General features: G+C 28.9%; 3 protein-coding genes across 4 annotated transcripts; 1 reads left to right on the top strand and 2 right to left on the bottom strand.

Annotated features, from left to right (window-relative positions):
• Positions 1-2979: 2979 nt before the first annotated feature.
• On the bottom strand, positions 2980-6061 carry LOC112805980 (uncharacterized). 2 transcript variants are annotated; one of them, XR_003810935.2, is made up of 2 exons: positions 5649-5990; positions 2980-3238 (listed from the first exon to the last, which is right to left on the bottom strand). XR_003810935.2 is itself a non-coding variant. In XM_029287714.2 (2 exons), the coding sequence occupies exon 1, from the start codon at positions 5923-5925 to the stop codon at positions 4783-4785; it is 1143 nt and encodes a 380-aa protein (XP_029143547.1). In that variant the 5' UTR covers positions 5926-6061; the 3' UTR covers positions 2980-3238; positions 3833-4782. The 2 variants fall into 2 exon arrangements, 1 of the variants encoding a protein (XP_029143547.1); XM_029287714.2 differs by having other exon boundaries at positions 3833-6061.
• Positions 6062-7770: 1709 nt separating this feature from the next.
• LOC112805981 (NAC domain-containing protein 101-like) lies at positions 7771-9885 on the bottom strand. The gene is made up of 4 exons (XM_025848295.1): positions 9381-9885; positions 8549-8763; positions 7965-7976; positions 7771-7785 (listed from the first exon to the last, which is right to left on the bottom strand). Exons 1-4 carry the CDS (start codon positions 9883-9885, stop codon positions 7771-7773), a joined length of 747 nt encoding a protein of 248 aa, XP_025704080.1.
• A 1903-nt stretch (positions 9886-11788) lies between these two features.
• Positions 11789-17180, top strand: LOC112697772 (uncharacterized). The gene is made up of 13 exons (XM_025751091.3): positions 11789-12269; positions 12910-13081; positions 13470-13550; positions 14364-14458; positions 14535-14650; positions 14757-14867; positions 14985-15094; positions 15177-15486; positions 15593-15670; positions 15751-15801; positions 15927-16016; positions 16315-16392; positions 16846-17180. Exons 1-13 carry the CDS (start codon positions 12260-12262, stop codon positions 16894-16896), a joined length of 1353 nt encoding a protein of 450 aa, XP_025606876.1. The 5' UTR covers positions 11789-12259; the 3' UTR covers positions 16897-17180.
• The last annotated feature ends 4060 nt before the right edge of the window (positions 17181-21240 follow it).

A 21240-nucleotide genomic window follows, 5' to 3' on the forward strand; every position in this document is an offset into this window, starting at 1 on the left:
AAAAAACAGGAAAAAAGAAACAAAAAACTATGAAATTTAACGTGACATGCAGAGGCCAGAAAAGCCTTTCTTTACGGAGAGTACTGTATATGAAGCACATTTTTGTGGGATGAAAATAGTTTCAAACAAGAATTGTTTTTTTTTTATATATTTGATTATGAGTGGTAAATTATTTAAAGATAATCTAAACTATGTTATACTTGTCATTGGCTTATATCAGTGATATTTTGTCTCTTCATAACTAAAATAATATTTTTTACAAAATATCAGTGACTTTTTGTCTTTTAATAATTTAAAAAATTTACAAATTGACATTTTGTATTATTATAGCAGTGTAAAATATTAAAATGATCAAATATTCTCATATTTTACACTAAAATAATCTATATATAAAAGTTCTAGCCTTCAAACAACTAGAATAAATAATTTATGAAAAATATATTAATTATTAAATGCTAATTTTACATTTTTTTTAAAATTTTAATTTTTTTCTTTATATAATTTTTTTTGTCATAAATATTTATAAAGTGTTTCAACTTTTCCAGTTAAATAATTAACGGTCAATCATTAATTAACTTTTTCTTTTTACTACTGCAAAAATTATATATAAATAATTGAATTTAATTTTGATACATTACGAGTATAAAACAGTTTTACAAGTGCATCTAATCACATAACGTCATATCAATAAAAAAAATTATCTTTTACATTGACCACATGAATGTTGATCAAAAAAAACAAATATAATTATATAACTGTGTAAAATATTTTACACTATAAATGTATTAAATTAAACTCTAAATAAATACCCAAAGAAATATAGAAAGAAAAAAAAAACAAATTTATGCACGTGTTTTGTGGAAAGATTTTGTGGTGGGTCAGAACTCCTGAGCCTAGATAAACCTATGCCTTGTTACTGGGCCTGGGCCTCGTAAAGGACCATCTTCAATACCTGACGAGCTAAGCCTAACTACATTATCACCATCATCCTTGATTCATTCTCTCCAACAAAAAAAAAGAAAAAAAAAACCTTGATTCATTGACTAATAAAAGTTTTATAATTCACAAATAATTTCCAAAGGGATGTTCCACTAGATTCACAAATGGTTAAAAAACTCTCTCAAATTTTATTTATTGATGCAATTAGTTATCTAAATTTTTTTATAAATATTTGCCAGCCTCAATTACTACTGGTTGGTAATATCAAATACAATAAATAAATATTTAAATATCGTATAGTAAATTCATGTAATTATTTTTATTTACTACAATACTAAATTTTAAAAGTAGTTGTCAATTACATTATTACTGTTGAAAGTTATTGAAACGAGCAATGGTCCTAACCCCTATTCTTTAAGTTACATTTTACTAGACTAAACTTTATAAAAAGAAGGCTAAGTTATTGTCCCCGTAAATGGTGGGGGCTTTGTTCATTTAACTACGAAACTTGTTAATTATGTATCTCACAGTCTACTATTCCCAGCAATTGTACCGTGTTCTATAAAATCGAATTATCGAACCACTTTAATTACTGATTTATTGGTTTACTAATTTAATCAATTTAACTATGATTCAATTAAAATAATCGTTTTATAATTCTGTGTGTTATATTGCTATTCATATTATTATTATTATTATTATTATTATTATTATTATTATTATTATTATTATTATTAATAAACAATAATGCTAGGGAACCAACTCTATATAAGTCAAGAATTAGCCAACTGATAAACCAGAGGTACCGGTGATTTTAACTGGATGTTGCTACTGATAGACACATGAATGTTTCTTTTTCTTGTAAATTGGATGGTTTTAAATATGATTTCTAGGAAAAGTATATGGAACCAACTAATAATCAGCCAAAAATAGAACAACATAATTAATTATAATTAGTTTTATTAATTTATAATTTAATTTGTTTTTTAAATTATTGTTGACCACGTTCAAAACATGAGGGAATATATGCTACTATTAGGAGAGAATCACCGAACAGATGCTTTGATCATTCATTAGTTAGTTCCATATAATTAATTATGTTTTATTAATGCGTAACACATGAAACATATAAATCATATCCAAAACCATCTAATTTACAAGAAAAAGAAACATCCGTGTGCCTATCAGTAGCAATATCCGGTTAAAGTCACCGGTGTCTCTAATTTACCAGTTGGCTGATTTTTGGCTTATATAGAGTTGGTTCCTAGCATTGTTGTTATTTCAACAAAGTGATGATAAGAAAAATAAAATTATATATGAACATTCACATGCATTTTGTTCCTAGGCCGCAAGCAATGCAAGACCAATTCAAAGTAGGCATTTTTTTTTCTTTTTTCAATTTATTTTCAGAAAGCTATTAGGTATAGAGTGATCATTGATGTATGACTGTATGTGTTATATACTCATAATGTGAATATTATAAGATAATTACCTAAAACAAAATAGCAGTGTGCATATTTAATTACCTAATTCCAATAGATGACAGGTTCTCCAAAGTTGAAAGAATGAAACCATAGAACAAGTTATTAGGAATATTAAGATATTGCAAATTTTGATATCCATTTTGAAATTGACCCATGAAAATTTTTATTGAGAAATATTAGAAAATTATCAATTATTTTTTATTAGTTAATTAAACTCTAGGCAATATAAAAACAAGAACAAACAAATCAACATGTAATTAGTCATGGTTTATACCTTAATACTCTCAGCATACAAGGTGCGTGGATTAACAAAACACATTCGGTAAAATCCTTAAATTTGTTGTTAGTAGTGTAGACATCAAATTTTAGTGATTCATTTTGTATGAAAATTCATAAGTTCAAGTTTATGTATAAAATAAATAATTAAGATCTGAATCCATACTTTTTCTTTCTTTAAATTACATATTATTTTTTCTCAGAGTTACTTTATCGATAAATTAATATATTAGAAATTAAAACAATAATCTAATCTTGAATTTTATTTTGAAACAATAAATAGAAGCACAAACTCCACAAAATGTAATGTTCTCAGAGGCTTGGCCATACGTTACATGCAAGCTTATTCAACATATATTTCATGATTTCTCATGGCACTCAAGTGATGAAAACAGAATACAACTTACCTTAAAAGAGAAAAAAAATACAACTTGTATTTGTAGAAAGATGTTACAACAACGGGAGGATCAAAGGGTAAAGAAAATAATAAAATATATACTTCGAGTCCAATGGAAATCCTTCTAGCTAGCTACAAATTCCTGGTCACAAATCACAATGGGATGTTAGTTAGTAAAATACATTCGGATAATGTTAGGTAACCAATAACTTTGTTGAACAATATGAATAATCACCAATCAAATTAAAATACATTACACTTTTAAATTATTCATCTAAATTTTAATATTAGAATAACCATTCGCACACCTAGTGAAATAAACATTCGATATATCCATTGTTCACATTATTTAATATTTTCATTGTCTACCTATACTTTTCCAATATATATATAATAATGCATTATGAACATCGGTGATTACTTGTACAAAAATGTTTTCATATAATAAAAAATAATAGCAACAGTAGATAATTTAAAATACAATCCCGTATATACTAAAATCAATAATAAAAATTAATTATTAATATAAAATATATATTAAAAATAAATCAAATAATACATATATAAATGGTAAAAACTCACATGCAATTTGTCTTTATGTAAAGTTGATAGTTGAGAACTGTTAGATGATAATTTAGTGAAACTTATCAAATCATCTAACGATTCTTAAATATCAACTTCATATAAAGACAACTGCATGCGAGTAGTTTAACTTAGTTTAGTTTAGCTATCTTACCTCTCAAGTTACATCAATTTTGCGAAACCTATTGAGCTTTACCATGATCGTAACATATAAGTTGGTCGGCCATTCGATCAAGGAATCGATAATATGTGTGCCTCCATTTTTGGTCGAAAACAAACGAACAACAAATACACCAAAAGCTCACAGCAAATCCAACTCCCATGCCAAGAAAGAGTGACTTTCTTTCAATGAAATCATTACCATCTTCATTTCTTGTATCTTGGTCACATTTTCCAAGAGGGGCTCCACAAAGTTTACTATTACCAACATAGCTTGATGCATCAAAACTTTGAAGCTGAGTCCCAATTGGGATTTGTCCGTTAAAATCATTGCAAGATAGGTTAAGATAGCCCAGAAAAGTCAAAAGACTCATGCTTTGAGGAATTTCTCCATAAAACATATTGTTGGATAGATCAAGAGATTCCAACTTCTTCATGCCCCCAATTGCATTCTGAATTGTTCCGGTAAATCGATTATAAGACAGGTTCAATGATTGAACCTGAATTAGCCTAAATAAACCGGATGGAATTTCGCCGGACAAGTTATTAGCTGAAAGATCAATGATTTTCATGTTTGTATTGACTCTATAATCATAATCATGACCTTTTGTAAACGAATCAACTGTGTCATAATCAAACATTCCTTCAAGGCCATAGTAATTTTCTGCAATCATTTTAGTGACATTGTAGGTAGATCTTGGCATTGGTCCTGAAAGCTTGTTATGAGCAAGATCCAGTTGAAATTTTCTGAGGGAATTTCTCCTTCAAAGTTGTTAGATCTTAGTACAACCATTGCTAACAACTTGGGAAAATTGCTTGGTATAATTCCGGAAAACTCATTTTTTCCAAGATTCAATGATTTCAGAGCACTCATCTTGGATTTCTCCAGTTAAAGCATTGCTCCACAAGTTGATATAAAATAAATATTGAGAATTTTCCCAATCACTAGGAATTGTAAGATAAATCTATGTATATGGTGGTTGGTGATATATGTGGCAAATCTCCTGTGAAATTGTTATGGTCCAATCTTAGAACTCCGGTACTTAATGTTAAGTTTGACAACTGTAGATTTATTGAATTGTTGGACATAAAGACCAAGGAACATTGGTCTATTAATGTCCAAAACTTATCTTCATCTACAATTGAAATTCTTGAGCTTGACGCATCAAAAGTACGAAGTGATTTCTGTGTATAAATCCATGATGGAAAGTAAGGACCTAGTTTCGTGCTTGCCAAGAAAAGTTGAGTGAGTTGAAAAGGAGGAATCCATTCAGGATGGAAACGAAATTCGAAAGTTGAGTTGCTCAAGTCTAGAGTATCCAAGTGAGAAAGCTTGGAAAAGAATGTTTCGGATATGGTTCCGGAGAATGAATTCGAGCCAATTCTTAGCTCTCTCAAGGATGAAAGGTTTCCTAGAGTTGAAAGAATTGAACCGGTGAACAAGTTGTTGGAAAGGTCAAGGGACTTCAATTGTTTATTGTTTTGGCTAAATTGTTCTGGAATCAAGCCGTTAAAGTGGTTAGACGATAGATCAAGGTATTCTAAGTTCATCTGTTGGCTTAACAAATCGAGAATAGATCCTCTCAATTGGTTGTTTGATAGGTTAAGCTGTTTTAGATTCTTTTGTTGTCCAATCAAATTCGGAATTGATCCTTTGATTTGGTTGTAAGATAGATCAAGGTGCTCAAGGTTAGTATCATAAAGTGTGACATAATTATTATTGTCAACACTTATTGCTTCAAATTCATTGTTATTCAAATCCAGGAATTTCAGAAATTCAAGTTGTAACAAAGATGATAAGTTAATTTCACCTGCTAAATATGAATCTTCCAAGAGAAGATGTGTGACTCTGCCTGTAATGTTGCTACATAGAACTCCATTCCATGCACAACAGTCTTTTTTAATAGACCATGAAGATAGATTGTTGTAACGATCTATGACACCATGTTTGAACATCAATAGTGCTCCTTGATCTTTCTCATTGCAAGGAACCAATGTAGAATTGCTACTACACATGCTTCCATTGAACATTATTGTAAGTAGGAAAAGTAGGAATATGAAGTAACTTTGTGAAGTGAATGGAACCATGGATGGTTGGTTGGACAAGAAGGATTGAATTGGGATTTTGCTATTTTCAAAGTGGTGGAGGAGAACACAGTTTAGTTATAGAGAAGAGAGGGATCATAAGGTTATCTTTTAATTAATTTAAACAAAGGTAGGCAAAAAAAAAAAAAAAACAGCCAAAACTTGTCTTATTTAGCATTCATTAATTGTCGCGACTAAATATTTCCGTAAACGGAATATAAAAACATTTAGAGGGGAAAAAATCAAAGCCACCAACATTGACTTCTTTTTCTTATGCATCTTCTTTGCATTACTATATTATATATAAAGTGATCGTTTCCTTTTTCAGATCAACTTTTGGAAAATTGGCAATGGTGTAAGATCTAGGAGGCTTCCTGTATTATTCTTGTTAATTATATTGAACTAATTTATATATTATTTTAAATGTTTTACAACGACCATGATGAAAATTTCATGCCCCTTGTGATTTCACATTTTCAGTGATTAAAATCTTTGCCATCTTCTTTTTCCTGTACCTGTTGACCCTTTTTAAAGGGTTGACTAATTGACTTGTATTCTAACATTAGCACCTAGACTATATTTTCAACCGAATGAGATATTAGAAATTTCATAGATTTTTTTTTTCAAGTATTTCTATTAAAAAAAGTTTTGAGTCCGCGTGACTTTTTTTCTCATTTGCTTGGTCATATTTCAATTTTCACCATTGTTATTAATTGTAGTTAATTATTTATTATTTTAAGATTTTATTTTTCCAAATAACTAAAGCCTGGTAAAGTATTAGAATGTGGAAAAAATAACATTAATTTAAAAATAAAATAAAAAATATTAAGTTAATTCAAATGCTTAAAATTGTATCAATAAATAATCTTCCATTCACAATTAGGGTTAATTGCATTTAATTTTTTTAAATGTAATATTTTTGGTCAAATAAATGCCATAAAACTGAGGATGCGGGCCCAATTTCTTTCGGCCCAAATAAATTGCTTTTAATGATTTAGATGCAAAAACGCACACGCGACTAACCCAATGAATTCAAAAGCAAAACCATCAGCAAACCAAAAAAAAGGAAAAAAGAAAAAAAAAAGAAAAGCAAAACCATCAAGAGCATCTTAACCTAATGAGTAACGACCAAAGGAGGATATGTAAATGTAGATGGCTATTTTCATTATGATAATGACAAAGTGGACAATTTTATTTATATACTAAAATCAGTTGTTAATATAAAATATATATTAAAAATAAATTAAATTATATATGTATTTATATATAAATATATTGTTGATTGATTTTAATGTATGAATAATATTTTTAATTTTATTTATAGATTAAAAGTAGAAAAAAAATAAAATATTAAACTTACACTACTACATGGGATAAAATATAAAAGGAAAAAACAATAATAATGAAAAGGTTCTCAATGCTAAAATTTTGTAGTTTGTACTAGTTAATGAATAATACAATTCAACCGATACTAATTAATAAGGTAAATTATTGAGTTCCTATATATATATATTTGCAAATTAAATTTGGCGCCAATTATTATTAAAATTATTAGCCTCCAAATCTGTTGGCGCGCAGCAACTGAATTTCCATCCCCGCAACTGCATGTAACGGTTTCACCCGGATTTTTTTTTTTTTTTTTTACTTTTTGGATGATTTCAAAATCAAAAAACTTTAGATGAATAAATATTCTGTGTAACTAGCGGCATTACTTTTTATTTTTTTTAAATAACTTGACCATTAACAGCATCTTAATCCAATACTTCAAAACAGGAGGATATGTAAATAAGCGATGGTTTTGGATGATTGCATAGACAAAAAGGACAATTCTATCGATAGGCTAAAGTGCTAAACAAAGTTTCCCTATTAAAATTTCATACAAAGTAATGAAAAATACAATTCAACAGAGACTAATTAATTAATAAAATAACTTTTAATATTTAATTTCTGTTACTAAAACACTAACCATCAATCCACTCTAACAATAAGTCTAAAACAAAAAAATTTAGAATCAGTTAAACTGGTTCCTTTCTTAATAATACCTGTGATTTTTCCTGTAATTACATATTCATTAAGATTAATTTAGTTGTAACATATAACGAATAAAATATAGACTAAGGCCTAATTAATAAAATTGATCTACTGTATCTATTTATAGTAAGTGCATGTTTGGGCGTTATTATTTTGTTAAAAAAAGATCTTTTTTTAATGAAAAAAGATCTTTTTTTATTTTTTAACGTGTTTGGCAAATTTCTAGTAGTAAAAGTAAAAGCACTAGTAAAATCAAAAAAAGATCTTTTTTGAGAAGCTGTAATTTACATCTTTTTTTAAAAGATCTTTTTTCCTTAAAAAAAGATGTTTTTCATGTAATAAATAAACAAAAAAGTACTTTTATATTGTTATACCCAAACATAATTGATAGATAAAAAGACCTTTTTACATGAGATATCTAAACATAAAATTACTTTTACTTCTCTATAAGATCTTTTAAAAAAAGATAATTCAAAAAAAGATCTTTTCTTAGAAGCTCACCCAAACAAGCCCTAAATCAATTACTGATAAAACTATCTTAATTGGATTTTGGCCTATATTTTACTCGTTACATAACATCTCTCTCATTATTTACCTTAGTCTTCCCAACATCATCATCAGTATCAACCTGTGTTTGGAAGGGTTGTCCTATCTTAAACCTTTTTGTTCTCTCCGAAGCATCTATCCAGACACCATTGTTATAGGTGGATGTCGCGGCCGCAGCTCCAATTTCAGGATGTTTAAGGCGACCATTGTTATCAGTAGATTTGGTGGTAGCTCTAATTTTCCGTTGCTTAGATTGCTTGGTTTCTATGTTATACAAATATGAAAACTCAAATACAATGATTATAAATTCAAATATTTATGGCCTCTACTATATCTAAAAGAAGATTAATACTTATTATTATATATATTTATTCCTCAGTCCAAGAAGTTATGCAACCCCAACAAAAAAGTATTAATTTGGCAAATTTATATATGTCACACATTAAAAGAAATTGTGAACAAATAGCACCAATTCTCAGAATAAACAAATCTAATCTAACGGTATGTATCTACGAGGGAAAAAAACTAACAACATTCAATATAAGTACAATAAATAATGAGCAATGCTTGAAAATAATTTTTTTTTCAGTAAATATTAAAAAACTTATTTAAAAGTATTTTGTTTATCTTAAATTTTAAACTCTTAAATCGTAAATCTTTAATCCTAAATCATAAATTAAAAAATTAAATTCTAACATTAGTTAATATTGAGTAACTAAAAATTAATTTCTTGTAATTTTTCTTAAAAAATATAACAAATAAATTTCAAATTCAAAATCATGACCCCTAATTAATACTATCAGATTGTCCTCTCAATATTTATATAAATCGTAATTTTTGTACAAATTTTAAAAATAAAATATAATAATCTACAGTAGTACCTGATTCTTCCTTTAGAGTATGATCTCCTTGATTCTTGAATAATTTGCACAGAACATAATTGTTTGCATAATAAGCATTCACCATAAATGAATTAAGGCAATATTTGTGTATGATCCATGAACTAACACTATTTTTCTCAGTCCAAACAAGTGATTGTTTGATACCAATTCTTTTTTGCTTTCCCTCTTTTGACATTATAGTTCTAGCTCTACTTTCCTTCTCAGGTTCCCATGAACCATTCTCATTATTGATGACAACTGAGGTTTTCTTCTTCTTGATTGAGAAGAAGTAAAGTGCGCCGCCGTCGCTTCCATCGCCACGGCCGCCAAACGCCTTCCAAATCTGCCACGGCTTCTTTTCGCCGAACAACAAGTCTTCGCATTCATGAATGTTGGTGGTGGCTTCACTAGGCAAAGGTATGTGATTGATCTTGTTGAAAAGAAAATTTAGAATGAGTTCTTGATCTGAAGGATTGAAGCTACTTTGGGGAGTGATGAGAGCCATAGAGTTCAAGAATTCTTGTAAATCATTTCTCTTTCTTCTTTTGCAAGGAATCAAAATTGTTTTTTTAAAAAATGGAGAGACTTGAACCCACAACTTCTAAGTGAGTATGAGAAGACTATGTCATTTGAAATATAACTCGTTGGCAAGTAACATTTGCACTGTTTAGTATATTAACAGTGCTATATATAGTTATATACCTAAGAGTTTAGATTCACTTAAAATTTCTGACTTTATGTTTAAAAAAAAAAAGATTATGTCACTATATTTTGAAAATTATTATTCTTGAAATACGCTTGCAAATATTTTATCCGGTTTTTTTTTTAAACTTGATTTTATTTGCTGATAGAGTTAATTATGTTTTGGTTTTAAGTTAATTGTTTTTTATTAGTCAATAAATTTAATTATTTAAGTTGTAAAAGATAATAAATAAATCTTGGATATAGAAAAAATCATATAGAAAATAGGAGGAGTTAAATAATGATAGAATTTCATCTTGTACAGATTAGTTATTTGAGATATATCTATTTAAAAAGGTTACATTTGAAATCTTTTATTTAATTTAAACACACAAAAAGTTGTTAATTACGATATATTTGAATAGTAGTTTGTGCTAATAATATTAAATTGTTAATGAACGTTGCTATTACTATTGTTATTCCACTAGTATGTATGCAATTTTAAATTAACATTTCATTGTCATCCAAATAAATAAGAATAAAAATGATTATTTTAGAAGCTAATCTACTCAATTAAGTTATGATGGACTATTTTGTCAGTATATTTTATCTAATTGTACACACATAAAAAATTTAAAAATCAAGAGTGATATAAAAGTAGGCATACTAAATTATCTTATCTTATAACTACTTTCATAAATTAAAATTTAATTAGCAATTCAATAATAAATTTCAATTTCACATAGGAGTGTTACTTCCTCCAAATAATTTTGAGTTCCTCAAGCTATCAATATTTTAGTGAACTTATTACTAAATTCCTAAACACGTACTTCTCTCAAAATAATCTAAAAACTCTTGAGAGATAGACAACTAAAGAATAAAACCTAATGAATTTCAATGATAAGTTTTAATAAATCTTGCATAAATAATAAAAAATTCACATAACTTTTCATAGTCATTAACGAATCTTTTAATAACTTTTCACCGTAATTATTCACCCTATATTTTCTCCTTATATTTCCATATAAATTTTATTCTCTTGCTTGATACTATTTTAGTACTACTTCCGGAAGTAGATAAGTTTTATGGTCAAATTACCTAAGTGATTTTTTCAAATTGAATATGGGCCTACTAATAATTTGTTAGGCCAATTACAGATAAAGGACATTGTGTACTGTGCATTGATAATTTGCCTCGCATTTTTTGTGTACTAACAATTCGGTACCAATAAAAATTGATTTCATTCTCGGCAAATTCATTAAAATAATAAAAAATAATGCACAGTAAAAAAATCATAAAATTAAAAATAAAAAAGTAAATTGTTCCTTAACAATTCCTTTAAATATCTGTATTAAGAAAATCACGTCAAAAAATACGGACCACAAAATTATCCACCCTACAAAAATTTCCAGCCGAAATATATTCAATTAACATTATATTTTTAAATGTAAATTCAATTCTATTCAATTGATTCTATTTTTTTAAAAAGATAAATTCAATAATTGATTTTTACTCTTATTTCCACTGCACCTTACCGAATATCCAAAAGAATCTTAACCCAATCTACACCCGTGCAATCAAGATAAACTGAATCAACTAATGACATGATTCTAAAATCTAAATAACTCCCACACACAAAGTCACAAACTTCAAAGGTGCCGACAAAAAAATAAAAAAGAAAAGAAAAGAAAAAATCCGTGGCAAAAATTCACCGAAAAATCAACGGTCTCAAATCTGCCACGTAAGTGTTCACGGAATCAGCATCAGCATAATTTGCAATCACACATTCACACACATTACCGAATATTCCACGCCAGCCACTTTCTTTGAACTACACTCTCTCTCTCTGCATTGCGATTTCTTCAAAATCCTGAATATATTTTTTTTCCTTCCCCTTATTTTCCGTGTGTTTCTCTATTTTCCCTTTCTTTCACGCACCCTCTCTATCAATTTTGAATTTTAATGGCTTGTTATTACTCATCGCAGCTCAACCTAGCTTCGAACTTCTTCTTGCTGCTGTTGTTTTCTGTTTTCTCCCCAAATTCTGCACAGTTGAATTCCATAGAAAACGAGATTCTCAAATCAGCTTCCTTTCAGATTTCGATTATCAAGCCTTGTACCTGCTTTTGACGAATATATCCCAAACACACACAGCTCGAAGTAGAGAAGAAAAGAGGGAAAAGCCGTTGACACGAAAAATGGGAAAGCGTACCTACTTTAACCTTATATCTTTTTGTTTTTTTGGTTTTTCAGGGGAAAAATAATCTTTTTCTATAAATAGATAGTTTTTTTTTTTTTTTTGGAATAAGGTGCTAACTTTTATAATTAATGATTTGAATTTTTAGTGTTTTACATTATCATCCAACAAAAGTGTAGAAGGATATCTGTTTATGATGAGTAACGACATGTGTTACGATAGCTTTTTAAGTCTTCATGATTTGTCAAATTCCTAAATTGGAAATTTTGATTAGCTGACGTAGAAGGTATTCTCAAACAGGGATAAAGAAAATATCTTCTAAACCAATCACAACCTTAGATTTTTCTTTATTAATGAATAAATGTCTGTGAACTGTGATTATTCATGTGGACTATCTTTTGAGTTTTGACCAAGGAGAGAATTGCAAAATAAAATGTAAGAGACTAGGATCATAAATTTTGTAAAGATAAGGACTATTATGACTGGTGCATGCAGTTTAAGCTAGTGATGTGAAGGTTCATTGCTATGTTAATTGTAGTGAGTTTAATGTGTTATGTTGAATGTTGCATATTGAGTACTACCATTTTAGAGTATGATGATGTTTGGTGGGAGAATTGAGTGCTGTTTGTTGTTTGGTTTTGTTTTGGGTAGGTAATTCTCAACGGAAGAATGCTGCAGTATTGTTGGACAGTGATGATGAAGGTAGTGTGAGTTCATCATCGAGTGCCCGAACTGACAAAATGTCGGTGACAGGGAACGAAGAGGTGCACGTTGATCAGGAGACTCTGCTCGATCAAGCTCTTGATGCATTAGATGAGAAAAGGTAGTTACTTATCTCACTTGCAGTCATAATTTAGAAGAGTTTTTAACATTGAAATTTGCAACCATAAATTATATGAATGTGTATGCTAATAAGTCTAAGTGCATGTTAGAAGAAAGAAGTGATTTAGCATGAAAATTGGCAATGGTAAAGTTAAATGAACATGGAACTAACTTCACATTTGGTTATGCTTATCTTGGAGGAAAGTAGTTGTTTCAATTTTGTAGGTAGCTCTCTTAATAAGGTTTTTAGTTTAAGCTGTTTTGAACCTGTAATAAGCTTCTATCGTATGCTAAATGTATTCTCAGTTTTTGCTTATTCTATTTAAACCACCTTCATTTTGAGCCTAAGGGTTGTCTATCTTATGTTTTCTCCTTTCTTCTTGATAAAGGGGTTCTACAAGGGAGAAAGCTTTGTCAGTGATTATTGAGACATTTAATAGTAATATGCAGCATCAGTTTGTGGAGAAGAAGTAAGCATCTGTCTATACAGTTTTTCTCATTATACAATTATTTGATTATGTTTCCTTCTGTAATTTACCTAGTATATGTTTCTAAAGGGACATATTGATGAATCCTTATAGCTAGATCTGCTTTTTATCAGACCTCTATATATATTAGCAACGGTCTGCCCATTTTTGCTGCATGGTTCTTCTTTGTTTCTTAGTGTATAGATTTGAGTTGAATGTCTGTAGTTTGGTTGTGTTGAAAATGGAAATTATCTTAGGGCTCTCCCGATTGTATGTTCAAATTCCCCACTAACTACTTGCAATTGTCCAAAATTTTTCATTGCCTAAATAGTTCTTTTAGTTCAAGTAATTTCATATTACATAAGTTGCAGTTTATTTGAGGTAAAATTCAGAAATTGAAGTAAAATATAAAATATTTCTCATATTTATATGACTCATTCGAATGATTTGAAGTCGATCCTTAATTTTTGTCTTCAGAACTTATCTGTTGAAATTGTGTTAGTACATACAATTGAACCAAGTTACTGTTCAATTAAGTTACATATATATATATATATCTTCCTAGCACTTATGCCTGCACTACTATGCTGTCTTGTTGACTCTGTTTCTAAAACCATGTCTACTCTTCCTGTTAATGTGATTTATCTTCTTTTGTATTTGTTATTTCTCTAAAAATGATGATTGCTATTTGAGGTATTAATGTCAGAGATTATTCTTGTCAAATAATGAGATGATATATGTTACTCATATTTATTGATCTATCAAACTATGATAGTTATGAGTTACCATAATCTTAAAGTGCTTTCCTTTTTTCAGATTTGCTACTTTATTACATTCTTGTCTTGCTTCAATAAAAAAAGGATCCAAAAAGGCATCTGCAAAGGAGATAGCATTGGCATCTCATGCAATCGGTAACGACTTGATTAACTCACATATGCTTGGTATATTACGTTTCATTTGATTAATATTTAATCTAATCTTTTGTAGGTCTTTTGGCCATTACTGTTGGTTGTGGTGATAATGCACGAGAAATATTTGAGGAATCAGTTAATACCCTGGATGAGTATCTTACATCTAAGTCAAACGCTACAAAAATTCCGCCTGTAAGTAGGAGTTTGTATTTTTTGGAATGTCTTGTATTCAAAATTTCCCTCTGGTTCTTCAGAGGCTCTTATTCTCAATTTCCTCTGCTAAATGCTATATGTATAGTTTCTGGAATGTTTGGCTATAATCACCTTTGTTGGTGGGAATGATGAAGAGGAAACTCAGAGATCAATGGACATATTGTGGAGAGTGATTCATCCCAAATTAGGTTCCAATGTAAGCATCTGTTTCAAATGTACTAATCAAGCTCGAGTGTAATATTTTTCTGACAATAACTGTGTTATCTTAACATTTCCATGATAAGCTCACTGTTTCTTCTATTTTATTATTTAGGTAGTTGCGGCCAAACCTTCTGCTCCATTAATAACTGCCGTGGTATCTGCATGGTCCTTTCTCCTCTCTACCTTGAGTGAATTGAAACTGAATTCAAAATTTTGGCAAAGGTAAGCAATCCTGTTTCTGTGTTTACTCTTTGATTTGTGGTATTGACTAGGATCTAATGAAATGTTTCTAATGTTGATGCAGTTCCATATCTTATTTATCTAGTCTTCTAGAAAAGGAAGATCGGTCGGTACGCATTGCTGCTGGCGAAGCACTGGCTCTAATTTTCGATATTGGCAGCATACAGAAATTTTCTGCTGCATCTGAGAGCACAGGTGATATGACGCAAGAAGAGAGTAAAGTGCAGGAAAGTTACATACATTTACAAGGATTGAAAGGGAAGGTAAAAAATCAAGTTGAGAACCTTTCTGTTGAGGCCGGGGGAAAAGGTTCTGCTAAGAAAGATCTTAATACTCAAAGGAACTTGTTCCGAGATATCTTGGACTTTTTTGAGGTGCTTTATTTTTCTCTCAATATTTCTGTTTGAATATATTTTCTAAGAATGTAGATATTGACATAAGCTTCTTTATTGACACTACTTTAATACTATGTGATACTAGTATGGTGACTCTCCTGAAATTTCAATGAAGATTGGTGGCGATTCACTGCAGACATCATCTTGGTCCCAAATGATACAGGTCTTTACTTGCATTCATCATTACTTTTCGTTGAAAAATTATTTTTACGTATTAGCAAGCTGACATTCAGATATTTGCAGTTGAACTATCTCAAGCACTTTTTAGGGGGAGGATTCATCAAGCATATGCAGGTTGGTGTTTACTCATGGCAACTTTCTTTCTTTTGGCGTGTTCCTAATTGTTCCAAAAAAAGCTTACAACTCCAGAGGTTTACTTATCCCATCCCTTTTCTTTGTCTTCTACCTTGGCAATTTAGGAAAATGGGTTCCTTCATGATGTTTTTAATTTCACCCCGAAGAAAAGATATCTTGGTGGCAATGAACCCCGAATGTCCAGTGGTGAAAAGGTTAGTTTGTTTTTAATCCCAATGAGTTTTTGGGATTTGGATCATCGCACGTTTAAAAACAAACATGATTTTTTGTCATGTTCATATCTCTACCATTGATTGTTTATCCTTTTTCACTTCTTATTTTCTTGAGTAATCAAATCATTGATGGGAATGTGAATATGACAAGTTCTTGTTTATTTTGAACATTAATGGATCCAAATCCGAGGTTTTTTTTTGGTTATATCAAATGTCCTCTCTAATCTTTTGCGTTGTACTTACCATTATTCACTGATCTGCATCATTCTTCCACTTGTAGAGAATGTTCAAGTCTCCAAATTCCGTTCAGAACAAAGCAAGGACTCAATTGCTTAATAAACAACGATTGTTATCTGAGGTACCTTTCTTAACATACATAGAGATCATCAACTCTTACTTTCCTGTTTAAAATGCATGGTTACAAATTGATTACTTTAACTCTTAGGTTACCTTCCTCACAGGTTGGCTTATTTTTCGCCACCAATTCATCTCCATCTTCGTTTTTGTCCTCATTCCATTGTTCTTTTAAATTATATTGCAACAAAATCGTCACGATGGGGATCTCAATCTAAACATGTCAAACCAATATTCACTTTTTACCCTTTGTTAATAAAAATTCATCATAGTTACAAAAGCTAGCTAATTGTGTTGGCAATGACTTCAATGCACCAAGTTCAAGATGATCCAATGCTATAAGATTTGATTGCAGTTGGTGGTGTAAACTTACATCATAATATAATCCTTGTTCACATTATGATTATGTTGTCAAATTAAAATATTGTTGGGTTAATTCTTTTTTTTTTATCAACAGGGTAGAAACTTAGGTCATTATGCAGCTAATGCAGGTGATGATGAAGCATGAGCTTTGGATTGGAGTGGAACTACTTATTTGCTGGGATGATGTTCACTTGAGAATTTGTTCACTAATCTTATACTTCATCATTTTCTGCTATTATTGTTATTTTGACTTAATGGCTAGGAATCTTATTTTTGCATGTTGTCCCAGCATGACAGAATATTTTCTTGTTATGTACATAGGTGGCCCCAAATATTTATGCCTTCTCTACATTGTGGTGGCCTATGTGATCAAGAATGCAACATTATATAGAAACTAGAAATTAATGTATAATTCTTGTTCTCATTTTATGTTTTCTCTTCATTTTCTCCATTTTCTCTTCCACTTTCTTTCTTTCTAGCCCTATTTTCTCTTAAACCAAACATAGTATATAGAGAGAAGAAATTGTGTATCTACTAAGTATTAACACCAATTTAAAGTTTATATAGCTCTTCTTTAAGCATGTTTTCATGATAGAACCCACCTTTCCTTAAACTCATATTATCCTAGAAAAATTTCAATGTGCTGTTAAGTAAAACAATTTATATTGATAATTAACAACATACTTTAAACAATATATATCTACGTTAAACATTATCACGTACTGTGAAAAAAGAGGAAATGGACTAGTATTATTTGAAATAATCCAAAGTGGAGAATGATTGATGTAAGTGGAGGGTGCGTGGAAGCTGTTAAAGGAAGATTAAAAGGATAGTGACATGAAATGAGAATAAGAGTACGTGAAAGTTACAATGGACTCAAAAATTAAGGTAGCGACAAAGTAAACTGACACACACTGCTACTTTCTAAGTACTTGTCAATTGTCATCCATCTCATTAGATTCCCCCTTGAAATCACTCATATCATCCTTGAAGGTGTTTTTATACTTACGAGTTTAACATATTATTTTTAAGAATACTACTACATACAAGTCTTTTTGGCATACAGTCATACAAGTCACTTGTATAATATGTGTGTAAAATCTAATTGTTTCTCTTTGTATCTCGCGTTTTTCCTCCTTCTTTTTTTCTTTTTTCTTCTTCTTCTTTGTATTTCTCCTTCTTTTTCTTTGCGTATTTCATCTTCATCGTCGTTTTTTTATTACTGTTGTTATTACTGCATTTTTTTTCTTCCTCCTCCTTCTATTGATTTTGCAACATTATGTATTTTTTTCTTCTTTGTTTAATTTTTTTCTCCTAAGAAGAATTATGAGAATATGAAATAAGAGGATGAAGAAGCAGAAGCAGAAGCAGCAGAAGATGAGGAAGAGGAAGAGGAAGAGTTTTGAATTATGCAGAATTTATCAGCACATATATACCGAAAATTCTTAAACAATACACTTGAATATCTTCGTGTTACACCTAAATATCTTCGTATTACACCCAAATTTGCTGCAAATACAAAAAAATATTTCTTCTAATGCTGCATTTTTTTCTTTTTTTCCTTATTTATTTCTTTCTTTTAGATGAATGAATGTAAGTCCATCATCTTTTAAATAATTTTGCAACATTATGTGTTTCTTTTTTTTCTTTGTTTGATTTTTTTGTTTTTATTCTTGTTAAAATAGTAAAACAAGAAGAAACTTGAGAAGATAAAACAAGAAAAAAAGATGAATAAAAAAAGAAAATAATGATGAAAAAGAAGAAAAAACAGCACAAGATTAAGAGGAGGGAGAAGAAAAGTTTTGAATGATGCAGAACTTATCAGTGCACATACACAGAAAATTCTTAAACAATACACTCAAATATCTTCATGTTACACCTAAATATTTTCGTGTTATACCCAAATTTGCTGCAAATATATAAAAATATTTTCTTTAATGCATAACTTTTACATTACATTCTATTTAAACAATCAACGATGAAACATTATTCACCTACAGAATCATAAACTACTAACGAAAAAATTAACTAGAATCGAACCACACCTCAACCACTTGATTGGATTCAAAACAATAATAAATTTCATTCTGGTTCAATTAACAATCTGAACTTGAATTATTTATTATTTTCAACAACGAGATAACTGATGATGGAGGAGAAGGAGGAAAAGGAAGAAGGAGAATAAATTCCAATGAAAAAAGAAGGAGAAAGAGGAGGAGGAGGAGGAGATGGTGTTGGTGATGACGATAACAAAAGAGAAAAATAACGAAAAAGAAGAACATAAAATAATGGCACGAAGAAAAACGTGTGCGCGTGAATATAAATGACTTGTATAGACTTGTATAAAAAAATGACTTATATGTGAAGAATAATTATATTTTAAAGTCAATTTTATGTTGTTTATTATTTGATATTTAATTTTTATAATAAGTTTTAAATATTTAAAATTATTTATTTTAATATTTTTAAATTAAATATTAATTCTTAATTTTTTTGACAAGTTGTACACTATCTTTTAGGCACACTATAGCAATGGTCTATTTTTAAACATATTTATATAAAAATAGTTATAATTTTATCAAATTTGTAATTAAATTTTCATAATGTATAAGCTTTTAACTAATTTTTTTTTACATCGTTTTGAATGTTGTAATTAAATTTTTTTGTACTAAAAATATTAAAATTAATAGAATACTTTAAAAATAAGAGAACGTTTAACTTTAGAAATTTAACTCTCAAATATAGTATCTTTAATTTAAAAATAAATATTAGTTAATTCTAATAATTTTTTATACGATAATGACGACTTAATTACGATATTCACAACATTATAAGAACTTAATTAAACACTTTTAAAATATAAAAAGAATTAACTATAAATTTAATGAAACTATAAATACTATCAGAAAAAAAATAATGTTGAGCTATATAAAGATTGGTAAGATCTATGAATATAGATAGTGTATTTTGAAAAAACATGTGTAATTTACACTGATCTATTTGTAGCTAAAGTGCTAAACGAAATTCTTTTTATCCTTGACTTTACCATTAGTCCATTACCTACATCATAGGCACCACCTTACAAAGTTATAATTAAGGATCTCTGTGCATGGCATGTGCTCTTTTGAAAACTTTTTGGGCCATGATCGATGGTTTCTTTATCTCAGCCACTTCCTTTTAAAAACTGCTCTTCACTTAAAAAATGATTAAAAAAAAATTAAAACTCTTACGAGAAACAATTTTGAGATCCTAAACAAACCAAACTAGGTAATATGAGAGAAATTAGAATAAACAAATAATTAAATATATGAGATGAAAACAATAACATAAATGATACGATACACTATCAAAGAATAAGGCCATCCAGTGTGTAGGGGAAAGAACAGGAAAATGTAATTGTTGATAAGACCGATGTGAAGTAAAGTAATTATAAAATCAGTTTGGATTGGTCGACTAGTCAGTTCACTCGTCTATTTAAGTAAGTGTCGAGAATTTGAATTTTGCCTTGTGCATGTAGAATTTATTAACCAGTGATAAACCCTTAAATAAAGCTCAGATTCACAACAAATTAGTCATTGATATGTCGAATTGGAAAATACTGTAGACAACTAAAAAAAACTAATTACATAAGACTTTCGTCACAGTTTTTAATAAAACTATCGACTTTTGCCGTCCTTATTAATTTTCTGAAGGGTTCAAAACTTCAAATACCATGCTGTTAAAAAAATTTGTATTTGGATTTTTAAATTTTAAATTTTATTTTAAAACATAAATTGTGATCTTTGGGACAAAAAAAATACGAGAGAGAAATTATTTAACAATGAGAGATTATACTTTATCTTTAATGTGAAAATTCAAAATTTAGATGATCTAAATTTAAAAAAAATTAATGAAAAATAATAAAAAAAATTATACCATACAAAATATAAAAAGGTGTAAACATTATAAATATTTTTTTCTTTTATATTAACAATCTCATTGGTTCAATTCTACAATGAAAAGAAAATCTTATTTTTTTAGAAACTAATATGTAAATTTTTATCAAATTTAAGAAATGTACAAAGATTGTTCATGTCTTTGGAACAAATTTAAAGTCAGATACCAACTTCAAAAATTAGCCTAGTGATTTCCTCCTCTTTGTTTTTACCTTTGTAAGTAATGTAAAAGTTTTAGAAAATATTCTTAAATATTGTATGATGTATATGTTTTTTTTTTCATGTTGATATTTATCCCATAAAACATAATATTTATTCTGTGATTAAAAATTTAGTGATGTATAAATTTGTTCCATGAAAAACAATAAAGCTTCTCAAACTCTATTACTCGTATTTAAAATTTTAATATTCTTTCTTTAACTGTAAATTTCATCATTATTCTCTTCTAATTTTAGAGCAAGCATATTTAATAAATAAATAAACAATAAATTTAAAAAAATACTTGTGTTAAAAAATTGACTATTAAATTAATTATTATATATATTATTTAATTA

This window comes from Arachis hypogaea, chromosome 16, assembly GCF_003086295.3.
Source record: "Arachis hypogaea cultivar Tifrunner chromosome 16, arahy.Tifrunner.gnm2.J5K5, whole genome shotgun sequence".
In the NCBI taxonomy this organism is placed as follows: Eukaryota; Viridiplantae; Streptophyta; class Magnoliopsida; order Fabales; family Fabaceae; genus Arachis; species Arachis hypogaea.

What these genes read in the sequence shown, in the direction of transcription:
- LOC112805980 (XM_029287714.2), bottom strand. Translation starts at nt 5,925, where the DNA reads ATGGTTCCATTCACTTCACAAAGTTACTTCATATTCCTACTTTTCCTA.
- LOC112805981 (XM_025848295.1), bottom strand. Translation starts at nt 9,885, where the DNA reads ATGGCTCTCATCACTCCCCAAAGTAGCTTCAATCCTTCAGATCAAGAA. An exon ending in TACTCTAAAGGAAGAATCAG is followed by an intron (nt 8,764 to 9,380) that starts GTACTACTGTAG and finishes TGTATAACATAG; the next exon opens with AAACCAAGCAATCTAAGCAA.
- LOC112697772 (XM_025751091.3), top strand. An exon ending in GATGCATTAGATGAGAAAAG is followed by an intron (nt 13,082 to 13,469) that starts GTAGTTACTTAT and finishes TTCTTGATAAAG; the next exon opens with GGGTTCTACAAGGGAGAAAG. An exon ending in ATTGGCATCTCATGCAATCG is followed by an intron (nt 14,459 to 14,534) that starts GTAACGACTTGA and finishes AATCTTTTGTAG; the next exon opens with GTCTTTTGGCCATTACTGTT.